Source organism: Callorhinchus milii, unplaced genomic scaffold (assembly GCF_018977255.1).
Source record: "Callorhinchus milii isolate IMCB2004 unplaced genomic scaffold, IMCB_Cmil_1.0 Scaffold5, whole genome shotgun sequence".
NCBI classification, from domain to species: Eukaryota; Metazoa; Chordata; class Chondrichthyes; order Chimaeriformes; family Callorhinchidae; genus Callorhinchus; species Callorhinchus milii.
In genome coordinates, this window is record NW_024704746.1 from 45246370 (window position 1) to 45269586 (window position 23217).

The 23217-nt window shown below is 38.7% G+C and overlaps 2 protein-coding genes across 6 annotated transcripts in view; one reads left to right on the forward strand and one right to left on the reverse strand.

The window, feature by feature from the left end:
- LOC103179394 (rho GTPase-activating protein 8) overlaps positions 1 to 16707 on the forward strand; it is a 29271-nt gene extending 12564 nt beyond the window's left edge. For 4 of the 5 annotated variants that reach the window (XM_042335891.1, XM_042335893.1, XM_042335892.1 and 1 more), the window contains 8 exons: positions 2935 to 3021; positions 4671 to 4769; positions 6774 to 6884; positions 7708 to 7781; positions 8400 to 8477; positions 8852 to 8980; positions 12039 to 12142; positions 14419 to 16707. In XM_042335891.1, the coding sequence (XP_042191825.1) occupies positions 2935 to 3021; positions 4671 to 4769; positions 6774 to 6884; positions 7708 to 7781; positions 8400 to 8477; positions 8852 to 8980; positions 12039 to 12142; positions 14419 to 14616 (880 nt within the window). In that variant the 3' untranslated portion in view covers positions 14617 to 16707. The remainder of the gene's footprint in view (positions 1 to 2934; positions 3022 to 4670; positions 4770 to 6773; positions 6885 to 7707; positions 7782 to 8399; positions 8478 to 8851; positions 8981 to 12038; positions 12143 to 14418) is intronic. The other variant, XM_042335894.1, reaches the window with a different exon arrangement.
- Positions 16708 to 20887: 4180 nt separating this feature from the next.
- phf21b (PHD finger protein 21B) overlaps positions 20888 to 23217 on the reverse strand; it is a 102829-nt gene continuing 100499 nt past the window's right edge. The window contains exon 14 of the mRNA XM_007894668.2: positions 20888 to 21900. Within this exon, the coding sequence (XP_007892859.1) occupies positions 21661 to 21900 (240 nt within the window). The 3' untranslated portion in view covers positions 20888 to 21660. The remainder of the gene's footprint in view (positions 21901 to 23217) is intronic.

The window sequence follows — 23217 nt, forward strand, 5'->3', positions numbered from 1 at the left end:
ATATACAGTCAATCCACTTTATAGTACATATAGCACGTCTCGAAGACGTGATAAGGCGCTATATCAAATGCAGGGATTATTATTATCATCGAATGCCAGGATTATTATTATATCAAATGTAAGGATTATTATTATTTAAATGCTTCCACACTATCTAAGCGACCTTCTATGACCCAACTCTCCAACGACTCCCTCTGCTCAGATAACTATGGCCTGCTCCCTCCATTTGTGTGTGAGCCTTCAGCAACATTGCACCCTAGCTCTGGATCTCCATCATTATCTCTGCCTTTCTCCCTGTCTCAGCTTTCAATCTCTTTGACTGAGCTTTCAAGTTATCTTCTTTCCATTTCTCGTATCTTTCTCGTGTCTCAGACTCCAATTTTGTCTTTGCAAAGTTCTTTTGAGACATTCTGCCTTGTGTGAAAGCTGCAAAGAGATTGCAAATTGTTGGTGAATGTTGGTCAGTTCACACATGTTTGCAGAGTCTTATCAAAAGACCAGGATTGCTTACATTGTGCTACTTAGATTTTTTTTCCAGCTCATTTCCAAAATGTTGCCCTGAAAAAAAAAGGGTTGAATATATTTTTACTTGCCAGAAGATCAGTGTAGCCCAAGTTAGTGCTTTTTTTCTGTGCAGCAGTTGAAGCCATATTGTAAAATTATATTTTCCATTGCAACTGCTGTGTCCATAACTGGAATTATGGTACTGTGGAGACACAGCAGACACTTTTCGGTGTTTTATGTGTTATCTGAAAGTGCACGGGAGCAAAATAAATATTCTCTTCAGTTTTCTTGAATTGCTTGTGACCCCAAAAGCAAAATCGCTTTGTGGCCAGTAATGAAGGCATTTTAGTATTCAGGACCACTTTTGAATCTATCATGTCAAATGTGTAGTTTAGTAACCAAAATCCTATATTGAGGAGGCAAATTTCTACTTCAAATATTTTGGATAAAAGTCTGGGTTTTTGGATGAAATTTTTTTTTAATTATTTAAAAAAAATTTAAAATAGCTAACGAGCAATGGGAAGCCTTCAAGGAGGAGGTAGTTCGGGGACAGAACAAATGCATTCCCACAAAGAGGAAAAGTTGGCCATCCAAACCTCCCTGGATGAATAAGGAAATTCGGATTAAAATAAAACAGAAAAAGGAGGCTTGTGATAAATGTCAGGTCCAAAACACAGAAGATAATCAAATAGAATATAGAAAGTACAGAGGAGAACTGAAAAAGGAAATAAGAGGGGAAAAGAGATTGTATGAGAAAAGATTAGTGGGTAACATAAAAGACAACCCTAAGGTATTTTGTAAGCATATAAAGAATAAAAGGTTAGTCAAAGGTAGGGTGGGTCCAATTAGGGACCAAAGAGGGCATGGCTGACGTACTAAATGAATATTTCACTTCTGTCTTCACAAAAGAAGAGGATGCAACTAATGCCACAGTATCGGAGGAGAGGGTAGAGAAATTGGATAAGATAAGAATAAACAGAGAGGATACATTAAAAAAGTTGTTGGTGCTCAAGGTAGATAAGTCACCTGGTCCGGATGGGATGCATGCTAGATTACTGAGGGAAGTAAGGGTGGAAATAACCGAGGCTCTGGCCACAATCTTTCAATCCTCCTTGGACACTGGGGTAGTGCCAGAGACTGGATGGTTGCAAATGTTACTCCCTACACAACCAGGGGCAGAAGCATAAACCTGGGAACTACAAGCCAGTCAGCCTAACATCAGTAGTGGGGAAACTTCTAGAGACTAATCCGGGACAAAATACATTTTCACTTAGAAAAATATGGGTTAATAAAGGAGAGCCAGCATGGATTTGTTAAAGGTAAATCATGTCTAACAAACCTGATAAGAGTTTTTTGTTGAAGTAACGGAGAAGGTGGATAAAGATAGTGCAGTTGATGTAGTTTATATGGATTTTCAAAAGGTGTTTGATAAAGTGCCACATAAGAGACTTGTAAGCAAAATAGAAGCCCACAATATTAAAGGGACAATGGCAGCGGATACAGAACTGACTGGGAGACGGAAAGCAGAGAATGATGGTTAACGGTAGTTTTTCTGACTGGAGGGAAGTGTCCAGTGGGATCCCCCAGGGTCGGTATTGGGACCACTGCTCTTTTTAATCTATATAAATGATCTGGACTTGGATATAGGGAGTACAATTTCCAAGTTTGCAAATGATACCAAGCTAAGAAATGTCATAAACAGTGAGGAGGATAGTAGCAGACTGCAAACTGACATAGACAGACTGGTAAAATGGGCAGACACATGGCAGATGAAGTTTAATGTGGAGAAATGCGAAGTGATGCATTTTGAGAGGAAGAATGAGAAGAGGCAATATAAGCCATATGGTACAATCTTAAAGTGGGTGAATAAACAGAGGCCTGGGGGTTCATATAAGTAAATCTTTGAAGGTGGCAGGACAGGTAGATAAAGCTGTTAAAAAAAGCATATGGGTTTATAAATAGGCATTATAAATAGGGGCATAGAATACAAAAGTCAGGAAGTCTCCGATTTGGCCACGAATCAGTAGAATTCTGGAGATCGTCTTCAGCATATTCCAAAAGCTCAACTAATCCATCCTTCTCCAAATTCCACAAACGCTTGGATCGGGTTAACAAAATAAATTCAAATTCTTCTCAATTTGTTTTAAATCTAAAATCAGCAGAAGGGAAATCCAATTATTGTAGACAATTTAGGGAACTGTTGTATTGGATTCTTCATCTAAGTTTAAATAGGGCATTCATAACATTTCTTCTTCATTACATGAGTAGTTGTATGTGTCTTATGGATTTGTGTCAGAAAGAATCCTTAAAGTGTGTTTTAAAGCATTGTCTCCTTGTATTTTTTGTACAAGATTGAACTATGGGAATTTTTCAACTCAAATACGCAATTGAAACAGTTTTTTTAAAGGAAACCACACTCTTCTTCTCCAGATACAAGAAAAATCTCAAAGCTCTTTATGTCGTACACCCAACCAACTTCATCCGTATTCTTTGGAATATTTTCAAGCCAATCATAAGGTATGCTTTGTGAAAAACGATTCTGTTCAAAAATGTGTTACCAAGTTGTTGTTTATGTATTTTAAAAAAAGTATCTTTCTATGATGTGGAGTTACATAGCACTCACTTCAGAGACCTGGGTTCGATTCCCGATAGGGCGAAAAGTTGGGCAGGTTTCCTTACTCCACACGCCTCTATTTACCTAGCAGTAAGTAAGAACCCGGTTGTTAGTCAATTGGCAGATTGCTTTTCCAGGGATAATAATTTCTTCAAAAAAATAATAATAATAAATTGATCACTCAATCCACAACTGTTTGTGGGACCTGCTGCTCGCAGTTGGCTGCTGCATTTTGCTCACAAAATATAGTCAATTCACTTTACAGTATATTCTTTGAAGCACTTTGGGACGTCTCAAAGACGTGATAAGGCGCTATATAAATTGCAAGGATTATTATTTCTCCCGAAAGTTCTCTGTTGTCTGTTGATCTCTATTTTCCCACTTACCTAAAGATAACTCTCTAAGGAAAAGATACACCATCTTGAATCCCAACTGTCCTCATGGGCTGCCAATGTCTTCTGGCTAATTTCAGAGCCACTAATGTTATCCAGTCTGCATTTTCTGTCTCCTTTGACACATTTTGTGTCTTGGCATGTTCTCCTGATGTGAAAGGCACTATACAATGTAATTTGTTGGTTTTGCATATGTTTTGTTGTCCTGTTCTCTGGCATTTTCCTTTATTAATGTACATGGAAGTTTCAGTCAGTCACAGTTAAAGTTGGGTCACTTAAACCTAGTTGCCACTTGGTTCAGGACTCAGCTCTGCCATTTCCCAACAAGCCCATGACGATTTCTCTAAGTGATCCAATCACGTAACGCCCACCTTATGGTGAGGGAACGACCAAAAGTCATCTGTTCTTTTCAATTTAGTTCTTGTCAAAGTGACATTCACAACAATAAGGAGATCGATATCAGTTTATCTGATGTTGCATTTAAATTGAAGTTCCACTATAGAAATGTGATATTTTGATCATGCTCTTATTCATCAAAATTTCAATGGAAAATAATTGAAGGGATGGAGGGACTGGACAATGAGGAGCGATTAGATAAACTGGATATGTTCACAATGGAGAAGAGAAGGTTGAGGGGTGGTGATATGATTGCGACCTTTAAGATTCTGAAGGGAATAGATAATGTAGACCGTGATAAACTGTTTTATCTTCTACTGAGCAGTAGACCCAGAGGACACGGCTTGCGATTGAAAGGGGATAAATTCAGAACAGATCTGTGCAAACACTACTTCAGTGAGCGAGTAGTAAACTTATGGAACAGATGCATAAGGAGACAGTGGAAGCAGAAAATGTCATTTGGTTCAAGAACAAATTAGATAAATTAATGCTAGAAAATAATATCTCAGGATACAGTATATAGTTTGGAACACGACACGTCAAGCAACTGCCAGGATGGTGGAAGGCAAACTAGATGGACCTTGGTCTTTCGCCTGGCAAATTCTTATATTCTTATGAATTCTATGTGTTAAACTTTGTTTCTGTTTCTCTCTCCGTAACCCCATTCCAAGTAAAGTCACTCACTGAAATAATTAGATCTTGAAATGATTTGGAACTTTGCATGAAGTATTCTCTTATTATTAATTGCCCAATTTTTCTTTCAGTCATAAGTTTGGGAAGAAGGTCACATATGTTAATTATTTAAGCGACCTCCAAGAGCATGTGAACTTTGATCAACTTATCATCCCTTCAGAAGTCATCAGGTACGTGAACTTATCTTATTTCAGATATGCAGATTATTTGTTGTTTTTAACCAGGTGTTAATTGTTAGGTGTCCATCTTAAATTGGTTCTGTCTGGGGAGGGGGGATATATAAAGGGGATTCTTGGGCGACCCTAACTCGAGCAGAGAGCCCAGTGAAGAGAACAGAGAATGGAGTGAGGAAGGAACAGAATGAGATTTCTAGTACAGGAAATTGGTGAGAATGGGAATCCCTTTTCTCTAACTACCATCCCATCTCCAACCTCCCCTTCTTTCCAAGGTCCTGGAACGAATCGTTGCTTCGCATTTCCTCTCCTGCCATTCTCTGTATGAACCTCTCCAATCTGGTTTCCCTGCTGCCCTCAACACAGAGACAGTCTTGGTCAAAGTTACAAATAACTTCTGTCCAACTGTGATCAGAGCTCTCTCTGTCTTCTCGTCCTTCTTAATCTCTTTCTTGCCTTCAATACGGTTGGCCACTCGATTCTTCTCCACTGCCTCCCCTCTCCACCTTCACGGTTCTGTCCCAGCCTGGTTTCAATCTTACCTTCTCATCGACTGTAATACTGTTCATGGATGCACTCTCCACCTCACAGAGCCATTATGGAACCTTGGAAGTTCTTCAAAAGGTCCTTCAAACCTCACATCCATGTCATGACCTGTTCTGCCGTTCCCCACCTCCACAACATGGCCAGCTTTGGCCACTGTCTTTCTTCTTCCGTAGCAAGCTCTGTGAGCCAATCACCCTCATCCGCGCCTGGCTCCCTATCCCTCTGAGAATTGAGTTTAAAATCCTCGTCCTCACTATTAAAGCCCTCCACGGCATTGATCCTCTCTACCTCTGCGACCTCTTGACACCATACCAATCTTCGTGCTCACTCCGTTCTGTGGACACTGGCCTGTTCCACGCCACCCGCCTTGCCCGCCCCACCATTGGTGGCTGGGCCTTCAGTTTTTCTGCCCTCACCCTCTGTAACTCCATCCTTGAATCCCTCGCCCCCTCCCTCATTTCCTTCAAGGTCTGTCAAGACCTTCCTCTTTGAATGTGCCTTTGGCTACATTCCAACCCTCCCCCCACCCCCCTTTACCACCATCCAACCCTCTTGATTTCAACCCTTGAGTGCAAATCCTTAACGATGGAATATAAAATATAGTGGTGTTACAGTTGTACAGTTCCATAGATAGACCACATTTGGCGTACTGGAGTTTTGGGCACAACGTCTTAGAAAAGACTTACTGGTCTTGGAGGCTTTTTTAATGTTTGGTTGTGCCAATGTTATTGTTCCTCACTGCACAAACACATAGCTGTTCATGCAAAATCATTGCTTCTGCACAAACTCTGGCGTGTGCAAACAGACTTTGAATATCTTGAATACTGTATCATCAGCTTTAATGATAGCAGTCTTTACATTGCACAGCAACAGAATACTTACCATGTTTCACTCATTCAGAGTATCAATAACTTACTCTAAAAGTGACTTATTTCATTGTATATTGTTTCCTAAATAATAAACGCAACTCTGTATTGTTGAGTGTTGCCGTTGCTGATGAAGTGCTACTTTGCAAGTGTTTAACTTGGCTTCCAGAGGGTCAAAACCCATAATTGGAAGTCTATAAGTTAGACTTGACACATCAGATGTTTTACTTTTTTGCTTGTAGTTGCAATAAGTCTCCCTTTGATTCCCAATCTTGGCTTTATATTTGACTCTTATTCCCTTAAAGAAATCGCATTGTTAATGCAGTTCTTCACAGTATAGTGAAGAACCTCTTTGTAGTGGATGAAGAACTTTTAGGACTAGTTTGCATTGAATGGCAGCATGCCCTCTCTTGACTGCTTTATTTTTTTTAAAAAAACAGCATTATAGAGAATTGAATCTTTGCCTGTCCATTTGACTGTATGGGGAAAATAAAACAATAGTTACTTATGAAAAGAGTAACCCGTTGGAGAAGAAAAAAATGTATTTTAAAGTTTTAGCCTGTTTATTCTGTTCAAATCATTTTAACAGGCATGATGAAAAGCTGAGAGCGTTACAAAAGGGAGGACTGCCCCGACCAGCAAAGACTCCCCCACCTCGGCCTCCACTTCCTCATCAGCAGTTTGGAGTCAGCTTGCAGTAGTAAGTCAGTGTCATTTTAATTCACTTTTTACTCACTTATACATTCAGAGGGATTTTATGAATTGGTATTTGAAAAGAATTTGTAGCACCCAATCTTCAGAAGCCGTATTGTTAGTTTTCTCAAGTAATTCCTTAATTTAGCAACGTGGCACAAATATGTTTAAAGTATTATTGTGAACACCTGAATGAATTACAAAAATAAGTACCAACTTTTCTTTATTTTGCCTTCAGAAAACCAATCATATTCAACGTTAGTGTTTCCTGTTAAGGAAGGCTGTTTATTTAACTATCAAATACCATGAAATCGTAATCTGTTAACATATGTCTGGACTCAAGGAATTTTTGCCACCTACACACTTGACAAAATGGGGAAAAAAAGGAACCAAAAAGTTAATTGTCAAATCAAGTAGCTACAATCATGATACCAAGCTCTCCCTGGTCACAAACCACAGATTTGTACTGAGTATGTCTCTCTGCATTCTGTTACTCCCTTATAAAGATTTAATTAAAGTCATATCCCATAACTGTATTTCTTTATACTCTCCTGTTAATAATTAATAGATGATTATTATTATCTATTCAAGTGTGATCTGTCATTTTAAAAACTCTGAAGTACTCTTTACAATATCGGCATGTTTCATTAGACCTCTTAGTTGCATTCTGAATTGATACCAAAAAATCGACTATTTTTGAGGTTGTAGGACACACCCTGAGAAAGTGGGTTGAAATGTGAATAAACAGAACTAATAGTTGTTATAATATAGCAATGATGTGTGCAATTACAGACATAAAATAACAATATTTGTTTTTTTTTAAATACTAGTCTACAAGACAAGGCCAATGGAGAACAAATTCCTTTGGTCATGAGGCAGACTGTATCTTTCTTGAAGCAAAAAGGTATGTCTCAAATGTCACTGTTTTTTATGCCAAGTAAATAGGCTGTTGACTCCTAAATTAAGTTGCAGCCGAATACCTAAAATGTTGGCACCTACGGTTTGAGCAGAGGAGCAAGCTGACCACTTTTTATTACAAGTCCCTCCAAGGTGCAACTTTCCTGCCTGCTCAAACACCTAGTGTTGTGATCCCCTTATACTTTCACACTCACAACATCCACATTCTTTCAGATGATGAGTTTTCATGCAAAGCAGGCCCCCTTCAGACAACAACATGCTTTAACTGAGACTTTGAGACAGTTGGGGTGTAAATGACCAAAACAATACCATGCAAACACAAAGACAACATTCTAATAGACATCGAGTCTACATTCAAACGAGTATTCAATTGAGTTTGCAGCTTCCTTGGTCATGATGTCACCACTGCCACATTATACTGTGATCTCTGTTTTGAAAGTCATGAGCCATGCAATACATATCCAAGCACATATGACTGTCTATTTCCATACTCATGCAGTTCCTCTGTATAAATGCCATACCTCTTTAAATTACAGCTGCATTAATCGAGGCTGTTACTTGAAGAGAGAACGACCTAAGGATTTCAATGTTCTCTTGTTTGCAGCACTTCGAACTGAGGGGTTGTTCCGACGATCAGCCAGTGTCAGTGTCGTAAAGGAGATTCAGAAGCAGTACAATCTAGGTTAGTGGTTGGTGAGATGAGGAAACAATCATTGGAGAGTGGAGTATTCTGCAGCGAGCAGGAAAATAAAGTTAATAATACTCAGGAATGTGCAGTATGCTGAAGTGCTGGTGAGATACATATGTACCAAGACGATTGTTTTTACCATTGAACACTTTTAAGTTCGGTTGGGTCTAGCTCGAATACTTTGCAAGTAGGTAACAGGGGTCAGACCAAACTGAGTGGAAAATTGTTAATTCCGTCGTGAGCCTCTGTCCCCACCAGCACTGGGCTCATTGTCCGTTGTGAAGCACTTTTGAGATATGAAAGACGGTGTCAATTATTGTTGTTGATAAACGCGAGATTGATCATGTTCCAAATTTCTGTTCTTTCAGGGAAAGTGATTACATTTGAGGAGTATGGAGATGAACATATTCCTGCTGTTATCCTGAAAACTTTTCTCCGGGAGCTTCCTCAGCCACTGTTGACCACTCAGTTGTATGACCAGATCCAAAGCATTATAGGTAAGTAGATACTTGTCTTTCTTTTCACAACAAATTTCACCTGTGAGTTTAAAACATTTACTTCTGATATTTAGATAAAAGTAGCAGATAGGACTTGCACATTTACTGCCACTGCCCCAGAGATAGGTATGTTGTCAAATGCACTTGTGTAATGTGTACATTGTTGACCCGACGTGATGTTAAGCTGCACAGAATAGAAGTAACTGAAATAGAGTTTCAGTTCCTAAAAGCAGAGAGCGAGGTCAGAGGAATTTAGTGAGAGTTCCAGAAAGCAGGGAAAAGTCTCACTCACATCAGTTTTAATGCAAAGGCCATGAGAAATTTCAGACCTCTCGATGGTACCTTTGGATTCTTGCATTAATGCATTAATCCTTGGGCTCTGACCATGGCTTTAGATCATTTTATTTTGTATAGTTTCCCTATTTATAAAACAAATAGAAACCAGTGTTATAGCAATTATCTATAGTGGTATCATTGTGAAAGTAGGTGTGTAGTAATCTAGTGCAGCCCTGCTATAATGCACTCCACTATGGGGGTGAATTTGCTTATACTACAGTTGTACCGTGGATCACTTGCATTGTGTCTGCACACAGCTGTCTGTTTCCATGCACCAACCAGCATTTCTTTCGCACAAAAATGGCTGACTTCTGATTCATTAGATTGGCATCCTCGTGACTTCCCTCTTTGTTGCACATGTGTAGCAGCAACTACTAGCATTCATATAGCGCCCTTCACTTAATAATGGTGGGGCCTGATGTCGAGCCGGGATGACTGTGGGAATGGTTGAAGAGGAAGGTATTCAGATGTGATATGACGATGGACAAAGAAGGGCAGACGGAGGGATTAAGGCATAGAGTTCCAGAGTCTTGGAGCAATGGCGGCTGAAAGCACAGTCACTGATGGTAGAACAAAAGTGACATTGGCACCAACCTAAAGATATGAAAGTCTTTTAACTCCATGCTTAAAAAAAAGCTTTGCACACGCACAGAAAACCAGAAATTATATTGTGGTCACCCACCAACCATTCAGCCAGGTGGCACGCTCCATGTTTGCTGTCAGTTGCTTTCATTGTGGAGTCCTGTAGCTCAGTGGTTAGAGCACTTGCCTCACAAGCAAGCGACCTGGGTTCGATTCCCGGCAGAGAGAAATGTTGGGCAAGTTTCCTTACTCCGCACGCCTCTGTTTACCTAGCAGTAATTTAATACCTGGTTGTTAGTCGATTGGCGGATCACTTTTCCGGGGGTAATAATTCCTTGAAAAAAAATTGGTCACTTCAATCCACGATTGTTTGTGGAACACTGCTGTGCACAAATGGCTGCCGTGTTTTGCCCACAAAATATACAGTCAATTCACTTTACAGTATATTCTGTGAAGCGCTGAAACATTTCGAAGATGTGATAGGGCCTATATCAAATGCAAGAATTATTATTTTTTGTAGAGCAACTCACTATCCTGTCTCACTATAACATGGGGTGGGATTTTATGAATCTTAAACACATTTTGTAGCAAATCTGCACTCTGTGTTATCTCTACCATTGATGAATAGCAAATCTTAAATAAAATGATCTACTGGAGAATCTGTAAAAGACATTCTATTGAGATGTTGTTTCATTTGCATCTTTTCATTGAAGGGTAAAATAGCTCACTATATGGCTTTGGTGTATTGTGTCTATTTTTTTCCAAAACATTTTTCTTTGGTTTTACTTCTTCAATAAAAGTTTCTCCAAAGAATTGAAACTAATTTGGGAACGTGAGGAAGCTAGTTAGTTTTGCCTCAAAGAGCTTACTTGCCTTTAAAGGCAATTTGCTCACTTTATCTTGAACACCAAATGGTGTCTTGTATAGCAAAATCAAAGCTGTTTGGAAGTCTTTGATGTTCTCAGCCAGTAAAGAGCTGAGCTCATCATTTCTGCGCAGGACAAGGTGACTATTGACATCCTACTATCTAATCCAGTTACAGAAATGTGAGTTTATTGGGTATTTTTGTTGACCTATATTTACTGCAAATGTAAAATAAGCAACAATTGGGTTAGGGGATGAGAAACTGAGTAGTCCAGTTTAGTCCTTTCTCTTTGTCTGGGAAATCAGCTTTAACGCAGATTTACATAGACTCTACAGCACAGAAACAAACTATTCACTCGGTCCAACCAATGCATGACAGCATTTTTATTCCACATGAGGCCCGACTTACTCCCGTACCCTGCTCTCTCATATGTATGTCTAGCTTCCTCTTAAATTCATCTATACTATTTGCTTTGACCATTGCTTTGGGCAGTTTCAAATTCTCACTATCCTCTACCTGAAGTACAGTAGTTCCTCCTAAATTCTCTTTTAAATCTCATATTCGCTATCTTTAAACTTCAATTTACACTCTAATTTTGTGCCAGTTCACAGATGCTGCAGTTTATGCTGTGGATCCATTCCACTTGTTCATTTGAGATTGTCATCCATTCAGTTTATAAAGTGTGGATGACCCAAGATATGATCGCATCCAGGTTGGATTTGAATCTGTGGAAGAGCCCTGTGAATGGAGACTTAAGACGGGGAAGGGTCTGCTGTCAAACAAATCAAAATTATATTAAGTTTAAAGGCAATTGGTCATATAGCAGACCTGTTTGTTTGTAAATGGACCAGGGTTTCCACCAACACTGAACTTTTCCAGAATGTTCAATAATTTTAACCTTTTTAAAAGTTTAATATCCAATGTCTGAGAAATCACATTTGACAGTAAATTGTATAAACTTTGCTTCTTAAATGCTGCTTACAAGTAACAGTTGGAATTTGGGGATTCCTGAGGAATAACACCCCTTCAAAGAAGTAAAGTTGTATAAAGATTGATACAAGTCTGTCTGGATCTTTCATTGTAATGCATGAACTTGTGATGCTCTGTGGTTGTATAAATAACTTTGAAAAATAAGGAGCTTTAAGGCTCAGAAGTGCACAATATAAATTATGTGGTTAACTTCAATGGAGCACTCCAGTGAGAAAAAACAATGCAATTGTACTTTTACATGGCCAATTTCATGGTCTAAATATGATTTATTTTGTTTAATTGTAGCTATTGAGAGCAGCCTACGAGTGGCTCGGTGCAGGGAGATTGTGCAGAAGCTTCCAGAACACAATTACATCGTTGTGAAATATTTGATATGTTTCCTCAACATTGTGAGTATTTTTGCAGTCTGCTTTATTTAAGGAAAGGCTCTGTATGAATTTGTAAAATAAAGACTGGATGTGGAGAGTGCCTTTGGTGTATTACAGTGCATAAGTTGCATCAGTCACGACCAAAACATTTAATGTGACTTGCTCAAAGTATGTTACAGGCAAACTTTACATATATGATACGACTTATGCAAAGTTATATATAAGTTGGATTTTCTGACTAACTCACATCAAATACAGTAAACAAGTGCAAGGTCCTTGTCACTAACGTGGGTTTAGTTGTATTTGTATTGACTGATGCCATGATGATGGGTCAAAACCTCTGTACACGTTTCAGTGGAGTACTCTGTACTGCACTTCACATGCAGTATTTCATCACTGCAGCCAGTAAGTGCACATGTGGTGAGGAGAAGACTTTGTTTCCTATGCTTGTTTCAAATGGAACACTGCGCATGTGAATTTTAATGCAGCTGGTAAGTGCAGTAGCAGCATTGAGGGTTAAGGCTCCGGCCTGTTCCATGTCTCCCGCCTGACCCGCCCTACCATCGGTGGCCGAGCTTTCAGCCACTCTGCCCCCACGGTCTGGAACTCCATCCCACAGTCCCTTCACCTCGCTTCCTCCCTTGCTTCCTTCAAGGCCAGTCTCAAGACCCTCGTCTTCAATCATGCCTTCAGTCACCCTCCCACTTCTCTGCCTCCCCCTACCCCACCCCTCGCCCATGCTCGGGTCCTGATCCCTGACTGTCTAGCACCTTGGGACATCCTCCCAATGTGAAAAGCGCTCTATAAATGTAATGTTGTTGTTAAGAGGTAGGAAATGATTTGCATAGGAAAGCATTACAAATGAGCTGTTTATCTGACTTATAAAATACTCTCATTTCAACAAGATTCCATTGATAGAGTGCATTTCACGTCGGGAGGACGTCCCAAAGCGCTGGACAGTTGGGTCAGGACCCGAGCAGGGGGGAAATGGTCAGGGTGAGGGAAGGGAGGGAGCGAGGAGGGGGGAAATGGTCAGGGGGAGGGAAGGGAAGGGGCGAGGAGGGAGTAGAGAGTCGAGAGGGGAGCTGAAGGCACGGTCAAAGAGAAAGGTCTTGAGACCGGCCTTGAAGGAGGAAAGGGAGGAAGCAAGGCGAAGGCACTGGGGGATAGAGTTCCAGAGCCTCGGGGCTGAGAGGCTGAAGGCCCGGCCACCGATGGTAGGGTGGTTGGGGCGGGGGATATGGAGCAGACCGGAGCCAGAGGAACGGAGGGTACGGGCAGGTAGATTGGAGGATAGTAGGTCGGAGAGGTAGGAGGGAGCAAGGCCGTGAATGGTCTTGTAGGTGAGGATCTTGAATTCAATCCTCTGGGGGATGGGAAGCCAGTGGAGGCGAGCGAGGGTGGGAGTGATGCGGGACAGTACACGAGCTGCAGAGTTCTAAATGACCTGCAGTTTGTGGAGGGAGGTGCCGGGAAGGCCGGCGAGGAGAGAGTTCCCATAGTCCAGCCTTGAGGTGATAAAGGCATGGACCAGAGTTTCAGCAGCGTGAGGGGTGAGGTAGTGCCGTAGTCTGGCGATGTTTCGGAGAAATCTATGCATTTTTTTGGTAGGAAAGGGAATTGGACTCGGGTGCATGTATGACACAGTCAATTATACAATTTGTGAGATGACTTATGCGAGTTTTACTACCCACCAATTTCTGGTACTTGAGCTGTGGACAATCCTTAAAAATCACCCTCCGAATCCCTATCCCTTTCTTGATGAAGGCATTCTGTATAGTTCCTGATATGATCAGAGGTTTATACTTAGCAGAACTAACAAGTGGACTCAGAGGACATGAGGTACTAATTATATCCAGTTCAGGCATTTGATAAACTGATTGGTGGGTTCAGCACCAAATAAATTTGCCCAGAAAAATGTATTCAGTGTAAGGAATGATATCCTTTTGTGTAAGCATTCTGTGACATGGTGAATGGAAAGGAAAGAGTAAATAATACCCAGAAGCTCATCGTGTACGTTCCTGGAAGAATCCTCCCCCCACCATTCACCCACCCATTTGTCCACCAACCCACGTGAAATGCAATTTGAATTCAGGAGGGTAACAGGTAATTTGAGCTGAAAGTATTGACAAGGAGGCACTCCATCCAAATAATGGAAATCAGAACAAACACCAATTAAAAATTAATCACTTGAAAGTTTTGAATTTCTGTTCACTGAAGTTGCAGATAGTTGCTGACGTAGATTATTCAAATAGTTTCACAAAAGTTAAATGTGTTTTTTTCTCTGTGATTTTTAGGTGTCCCAAGAAAGCATTTTTAATAAAATGACCCCATCAAACCTAGCATGTGTTTTTGGAGTGAACCTCATCTGGCCCTCAAAGGGTCCTGCAACATTGAACGCCTTGCCCCCAATCAATATGTTCACTGAACTTCTGATCGAGTACTACAGACAAATATTCAATTGTAGGATTCTGCGAAATGAGATGCTACCGTAGCCTTCGACCCTGCCATCAAAATGAACAACTGAATGTAAGACCATCAGCCATCTTACATTTGGCATTGGTTATTATATTGCTCGACTGGATGGGTTATTTGTTGAACGTTTTTTTTGTCACAGAATTTACTCATATGCTGACAAACCTCAACTGACTGATAGTGTTAAGGTGATTGTATTATGCAATGTGGGAAGATATTTTAAAGAGGCAGTGGTCTTCATTCACTTCAATTACTAGTTCACAGCTCTGCAGAGGTAATGTCTGAAGATTACCTGCAGACATCGCCAATGATACCAGAGGGAGGGAACACATGAATAAAAATAATCCAAATAAGTGGTATTGTTACTTATGGCCTTGACTTTCACTGCACCAATGATCATTTCTATAACTTATGAAACAAGGAAGTTACACTGGCCAACCACAGTATCAAAATTAGTATGGGGGAGCACATCGCACCCACAAAGCGTCGTATTCTCCAACCACATTAAAATGATAAAAATAAAAACTAACTTTGACTTCACTTTTTAATTACAGAAGAATTGCCAATCTCGATGTCCATCCAGTGACCTCATCGAACCCCTTCACAGTAAAAAAAGCCCATTCTGGCTAACATCTATTTGCAGTCATTCACAGAGCAAAAGATTACATTTGAGGCTTGCTCTATACAGTTAAAGGGTTACTGTTGTGATACATAAAATATAGACATTTCAGGATTACATAGTGCTGTACTCTAATCTTTTCATGATTTAAAACAATCAGAATGGATCTCAATTCTGGATTGGTAAACGCACCCATGGCCTTACTGCAGACAAGCTGGTGTACACATTCTATACATCTGGCTGGATCACAGTTTAGTTCCATTTTGTCATCTTAATGACTATACATACCCTTTCTTCTGGGGCAGCTGGATAACTTCCAGAAGACAGGATTGATATCCTCCCAGTCTCAGAGCAATGAAGTGAATTACCATTATTACGCTTGCTAAGAAAAGCTAACTCAGCACACGTTGATTGAATCTGGGGAATTTCTATCAACTATGGGATACACTTCACACAATTAATCAGGCATGATTTTAATTATAATACTTGAATTGTTAAAGCCCTTTCTTGGCTCTCCAAGATGGAAAATCTGTGAACGAAAAACCAAAACAACTATGTTCTTTTGATAGTGAGCGGGGGGGTAAGAGAGGAAGATATCAAGAAATAACAGTTTTAAAGGGGAGGAAAAAGCAGTCAGCACCAGATTCAAACAAACAGTTCATTTTTCATTCAGAATATTTTGCCATTACATGGAGCATCTGTAAATACATAGATTTTTTTAAGAAAAAAAACTTTACAAATGTATCGGAACACTTTCTGCATCTGGTGGTAACTTTTCTTAAATGTTTTTTTTAAAAAAAACTTATTGCTATACTACCACACTTTAGAACAAAATGCTCACAAATCCACTCGACATATCATTTGCACTTTCACCTTCCATATACCAGAGTCATACAAATACTAAACTAACTAATAATTCAGAATAATACTATTTTTTCTTACAAATATCTAACAAAGAATATTCATCCAATAATGATTATCTAGATTTATTTTTTGTGTATTTTTATTAAAAGCACCCTCCAGTGGTCAGTGTGCACCCTTTTGCTTTGCATTTTTTTCAGAGAAGGAGGAAAATAAAACAATTTAATCTTATCAAATGCTCTGTTCTACACGTGCAAGCAAATGTTGAATACACAGCTGGATTCCTGTTGGCAGGACAGGGCAAACAGATCAAAATGTATAAAATAAAGCAATGCTAATAACCAGGAGCAATGTGCAGTGCTACAGTGAGTGGGGACACAGACTTCATTCCCCAAACTTTCATAAGTACCCTTCCAATTTATGCACAACGCTTGGTATGAGTACAAGTTGGAAACAGTTTGTGCCTTCATAGCCAAGAGGTGCACAGCCCCAAAAAAACAGAAATGGAAAATATACTATATAAGATCTAGTAAATATCTAAAACAAGACACAGCTAGAATTGCATACAAAAACAACAGGTTTGGCTGTATTCATATTTACCAAGTCAAAAATAAAACTAACTTGGCAAGGATATCTGCTCATATGTGATTTGTATACAGGTAGTTTTTTTAAATGGCTGCTTACATTTTGTTTTTATTTTAACTGTATACAGTCAAACCTATTTTCAGCAACCACTCAGAGGACTGGACCAAAGTTGCCTCTGAGGTAGGATTCATTTGCGTGTGTAGAATTTCTATGTGTATAGAAACATACAGTGCAGTGCACATTCAAACCCATAAATCAAACTACAGGTAGTTTTGATTAGATGAATTTTCTGCACTAATTTTGTTAGTTGAGGCCAATATCAAATACATGGTAATATTATAAAGAGGGATATTCTGATTAATTTTACACAAACAAAAGCAAACTCTGCCAAATCTGCTCTCCATTTGTCAGATTCGACTTTCTATCATTTACAATTGAAAGGAAATCAAATCCTCATGTAAATGTCTAGCAATTTTCTTGAACCACACTTTATCCTTCCTCATCTTATAATCTACATGCAAGGATCCCAAAATTGGTAATGCATTGCTGTTAAGTACACTTAAATTTACTTAGAAGTGGTCACTGAAAAGGATATCTACACTGACGGGACTAAAAAAAAGAGTGGCCACAGGTTGTGTTTAATAGGTGTTTGCTGAACAGAGGTGGTTTATTATAGAAAATCAGTTAGGACTGTTCCAGAGTGATTGCTAACAGCAGGTGATTGCTGAAATAAGAGGTGGTTGTTTTAACAGGTTTGACCCTATATATAAAATGAAAACATGATGCATATGCGGTTCTGGTAGTTTGAGACACCAAGCTAAATGCATTTATTTGACAAAACAATTAAAAAAAAGTGTGAATTAAAAAAAATCAACACATTTGTAATTAAATCAAAACTATAATGATAGAGTTTTGTTTCTCTTCTGAATCTTTGCTTATTCAGTGGACTTATAATATTTTACATGATACATCTGGGACAATATTTCTGAGTTTCATCTGTCTACCTTGGCCTGCTCAGTCAAGTGAGCCTTCTTAAATTGTAACAGTGAGAAAGCTAATTCATTTTGCTTTCTATACAATGCTTAAGCTTGCCATTCAGTCAAGTCAAGGTGAACATGTTCTTTAAATATGCATATTTACAATGTACAATGATATATTTTAAACATGGAAAGACTGCACAGAGGTTGGTTTGGCTGTGCTTTTCTTTTTAAAATCTCAGCCTTTCAAGGCACTCTGCATGCTTGCTGGCTACTGGATCAAAACATTTTAGAAAAAACACCTGTCAAAGATATCTGCAGAACAAATGAAATACAGCTGCTAATTTTGTACCTTTCAAATATATCTGTTATTGACCTCTACCAGCTTCTACTGCAAGGTAATCTGTTCCACAAATTGTCTATCCCGCAAAAAATAATGTTTTCATGTGGTGTGGAGGCAAAAGAGTTAAGACTCCAACCATTAAAGTAGATGATGAACAGAATTATATATATATTATATATATATTTTATATATAATATATATATATGTGTGGTGAAACAGATTACTGTGTGAAAGTCTCTGCATTTAGCCACAAAAAGAAAGGCTTAGAATAATATCCCTGACCAGCTCTCTGTAAGATGCAAATGTCTACCGGAATTTTACAATGAAAAAGTAAGCAGCAACAGAAATTTGTTACTTAAGGCTCCTGCAGGTATGGCACCTAAGGGTGGTTAGCACGAGGTTATTCCACTGGGAGGATATGCTGTGGATAGAGGTTAAGCATTCAGTGCACCAGAACACACTTGGAATGCTGTCAAGCTTTTTGCACTAAATGGCCATGTGCTTTTGAGAAGCCTGAGTATTTTGAATGTAGAAGTGATATACTAAAAATTCTCCATGACCAATGCATTCAGATTCTACTTTGTTTGTGATTGATGTTTTAACTCTAATTAAATCATCGAAAAGAGAATTCCATCCTTTCACCAAAAGTTTAACAAGAAAAATCACCATTTGGTGCTAATACATCTAACTCAAATGAAGTCTGCAATGTAATTTCGCAATATATTTTAGCTTTCTTGGTGAATCAAAAGTTAGCACAATGGGTTGCAATCCAGGAACCCAATGAAACAAAACCCAGCTATTGGAAACAAAAACAGCAGATTTGTTCAATAAAGAAAAAATAATGCATTCAAATGTTAGTAAAATTCAATAGTAGCACTTTCTACAGAATGAAATATGTTTAATAGTTGGAGAATGATTAGGATAGATTGCTCCTTTAAAGTTTGCAGTTGGAAATAACATTTTTTTTAAAAAAGGGGGCAAATGCAACACCCTATTGGAAATCACAATTCTACTTCAGATATTTGGGGGAGGGATGAGTGCTGCAAGGCCACACACTCCAATTCTAAATTTTGGTTTGTGTCTACCTGAGAAATGCATCCAATTTAAGGGGAGAGGGAACAGAATAACGGTTAGCCCAGTCAGCCTTTTGAAAGTGAGTGAGGAAATGGCTTTTGAACTCTCCCAGTTATAATTGAAGGGCTGCCCTTTTAAAAATCCCAGCTTTAGCCTGAAGGTCCTTGGAGTTGTACTCAATTAAAATATAAACCTCTCCACTAAGGCCACCAAGAATATCCAAAGTGGCAACATCCAAGCTTTCCATTAGTTACATTCTAAGCAGTCAATTACACTGCCATTTCAACCCAACATCTGTGGAAATGCAGCTTTTTTATGTACTGATAAAATTCTTAGAGAGCCCTAAAAAGGGTCTCACTACAAGTAAATGGATAATAAATTTCACATCTCTATCTATAAAATTCACTGCCCAAAAAAACAACAAATGAATATAGGTCACCGAAGTGGATGAACTTGGTGAATTGTCACAATGGTGGAAACATTTACTCCAGACAAACAAACATTTGCAACAAACACTACTTGAAAGTGTCAACCTGTGGATAAGCCTTAAAAGATTGGGCACATGTAGATAGTTCATGTGCTTGTCCTTTGAGCTGCATAGTTTTTTTTTCTTGATGTGGGGCTGCATGGAGTTTGCTGGAAACAGAAAAGCCACATCGGACAATTTAAAAAAAAATTCAAACTATGAGAAGGTTAAAGAGGCAGCAGATTTGTTTTGTTCCCCTCCTCACAGAGATGCATAAAAACTAGGCTTTGTGTGCCTTGTATTATTCATACAGGTGTGATGTTTGAGAAAATATCAGTTACAAATCCCTGAACTTAATCAATAAACTGGGATATGCAAAAGAGAATGTTCAGTAGGCTTGATTGTTCTGATATATTTAAAGCTACAACTTGTGCAAGCCAACACAAGCAAAATTATCCCTTTCCAGCATTCAATGGAGTGTAGGATACAGTTACTCAACTACAAATGGCTTTATACAAGTACATACAAGTGGAATTCACAATTCAGTTTTAATCTTTTTAAATAAAGAACTACATTGGCAGAATTAAAATGAAGACACTTTCGATGCACACTATCCACTGGACAGCCCTTTAACAACTAAGCTAACAGACCAAGCCTTTTCCCGTAAATTATCAAACTGCTTAATATTTTCTAACTGAAGTTTTTTTTCTCTTTAATCATCAAAAAACATTTAACCTGAAACATTTACATTGCAAGCCACATCAGAATGCATATTGGCATTAAACCAAAGTATAGCATCTTGTGGTTTCTTTTTTTTGTTCACCAGTAAAAGAATATAAAATCTTGTTCATTGAAGTGTTGACTGTAATAAAATAGATTTGCATTGTACTGCACAGTTTTTCCCGGAATTGTGAAAATGGTTTTAAGGGGCTGTGCATTGCTAGAGCAGGCCTCAAGCTTCCCATGCCAACAGCTATGGCCTACAAAGGCGCAGACCCTTTATCATCAAGAAGACGAGCTAGTGAATCAAGTAGCTGTCCTAAACTAAATCAGTCAAAGCCTATTTGAGTGTCACTTATTAAATAGGAAAGAAACAAAGTCTGCAAAATACTTTTATATTGTTGTCCTCTTGATTCTAGCTCAATACCAATATTCGTTACGATTCTGAGGCAGTTTCATGTACCATGTAGCAGATATCATCCCTCCCTCCCCCACACCTCCCCCTCATGCTACCAACATCCTAAGTTTTGTTTAAACTGCAATATAAATACAGTGTTGAAGAAGGAAACACATTTTTGGCATTTTTTAAAAACAAATCTGGCAAATACAGTACTTGAAAAAAAAGAAATGAAAGGACTGGAATGGCTTCCCAAAAATACCCGCTCTATGGTAAAAGCATTGTTCTGCACAAAACATTAACAGTAACGTAAGTCAGAAGGACTTGAAAGTGTTTTGTAATAATATCCTTTAAATACTTGATAAATCATGTTCCTTAGGCATTAGCAGGAAAATACTGTTCTCATCCCACTTTAAAAGCTAACCTCATATTTTATTTTAAATATCTGTGATTCTCACCGATATTAATACTGAAAAAATTAAACTTTGTTTGTATGCTCTGAAAATCCATAAATCCATTTTTTGCCCCTCAACACTGTGTTAACTGAGTATTTGCATGTTGAAACTTGGTTACAATATTATATAGTCCTAAAACTAGGAGATGAAACCCCCATTTCACTGGGAAAAGTTTTATATGTTACAGCTTTATCAGAACTGTTAAATTACTTCAGTGTATTCTGCTGTTTATGGGCTTTTTGTGTTTCCTTCTGCTAGTCATAAAGCCCACTTCTTGTGGAGAAGACAACATTTCTTCCAGCAGCCACATTCTTTATCCAAACTCAAAACATTAAGGCCAACATAAAAAAAATAAAAAATTTAAATCTCTTCAGCTTTAAAAGTAGTGGCGAAATGCTGTAATAGTACAAACTGCCTGTTTAGTGCTTTTTTTTGCTGCAACATTCTCTGTGTACCATACTGCACTGACCAGCTGTCAAATCCTATTGTGTTCCCACACTTAAAAACGTGTAACAATAGCCCAAACAATGGTAATTAAACCTGCAAAGGTGTATTTTCTCAGTTCCATTAGTTCTTCCCTTGTGCCTGCTGCTGCAAGGTGGTTGGAGAGGTCCCTGGGGCAGGTGAAGGTTTCATCCATGGGAGGGAGACGAGAGGGGAGGGCTGGGAGGTGGCGGTGGTTGTCATCATGGTAACTTGAATCACTTGTTCACTCTGCATCAGTCTAATCAGGGTTTTCACACGTTCCAGGGAGGCCTGAGTTCCTCTCTGTTTAGCTATCAGATTTGTTTTCAGTTCTAGACATTTCTGTTGAATAAAAAGAATAATTCTAAAGTGAGAAGATCTTTTCACTTAAAATCTTTCTTAGGGTGGATAGCTTTGATTGCTAAGGTCCTCAAATGCAATTGATTTTCACCCCAGATATAAAACTATTTCATTTGTATGAAAAGATGACTATCCTTGCAGACTCTTCATTCCTTGAATGTACACCTTTTACTCGGTGAGGCAGAAGTATGGATCTCATGTGTTCCATTGCTCACTGTGAATTTTTATTCATCCATTATCCGGTTAGGCAACAAATAATATGTGGACCCCCATCCTTCTCACACATAGTCAAGCATACATGTTGAGAATCAGTTGCACTCTCCAATAAGCACATATGTCGGGGATCAGTTCAATTATCCAGTAGACACACATGTTAGGGACCAAAGCTCTTTATAACCTATCATTCTAAAACAGTCCAACAAGACCTGAGGGGATGTGGAAGATAATATATTTGAAGAATGAAAAATTCTATACAAGATATTTAATCTTTCTGTAATGCATTCTCCACACACCATAGCACATATAGCAATCGACTAACAACTGGGTTCCTACTTACTACTAGTGAACAGAAACGTGTGAGTAAGGAAACTTGCCTAAAGTTTCACCCTGCCCGGGAATCAAACCCAGGTCCTCTCTCTTTCTAGGCAAGTGCTTTAACCAATTCGATACAGGACACGAATCACATCATGTGAAAGAATTACAAATATGATCAATTTTACTTCCATATATCCTGCTTGGACGAAAAAAGATTTTTTAGCCCTTTTGATCTGATCCTTCCAGAATACCCAACCACCCATGACAGTATTGATATTTTCTTTGAATGAGTCCAGTGTCTGACCTCAACCACCCTTCTTGGTAAACTATCCCAGTTAATAATTACCCTTTGGGTTAAGAAACATTTGCAACTCTAAACCTATTTTCTCTTTTTCAGATGTCTTTGTGCACTTGAAAGTATTATTCTGGATTAACTATCAATTCCTGGAAAGGCTGTTATGACATCAGTGATTATGGAATCTAGGGTGAAGACCGCAGCTCAGAGTTGGATATAAATAATGAGCATTTCATTTAATATAGCATATTTCACGTCAGGAGGATGTCTCAAAGCACTTCACAGGATTTACTGTAAAGTGTAGTGACTGTATTTTGTAGACAAACAAAGCTGATAATTTTGCATGCAACACTGTTCCACACGTTGTCTGAAGTGAATGACTGATTTTGTTTGAGTTGTTGGCTAGAATACTGAAAAAAGTTCCTTCTCTTTTCAAATAGTGTAATGGAGTCTTTAATGTCCATGGAAAC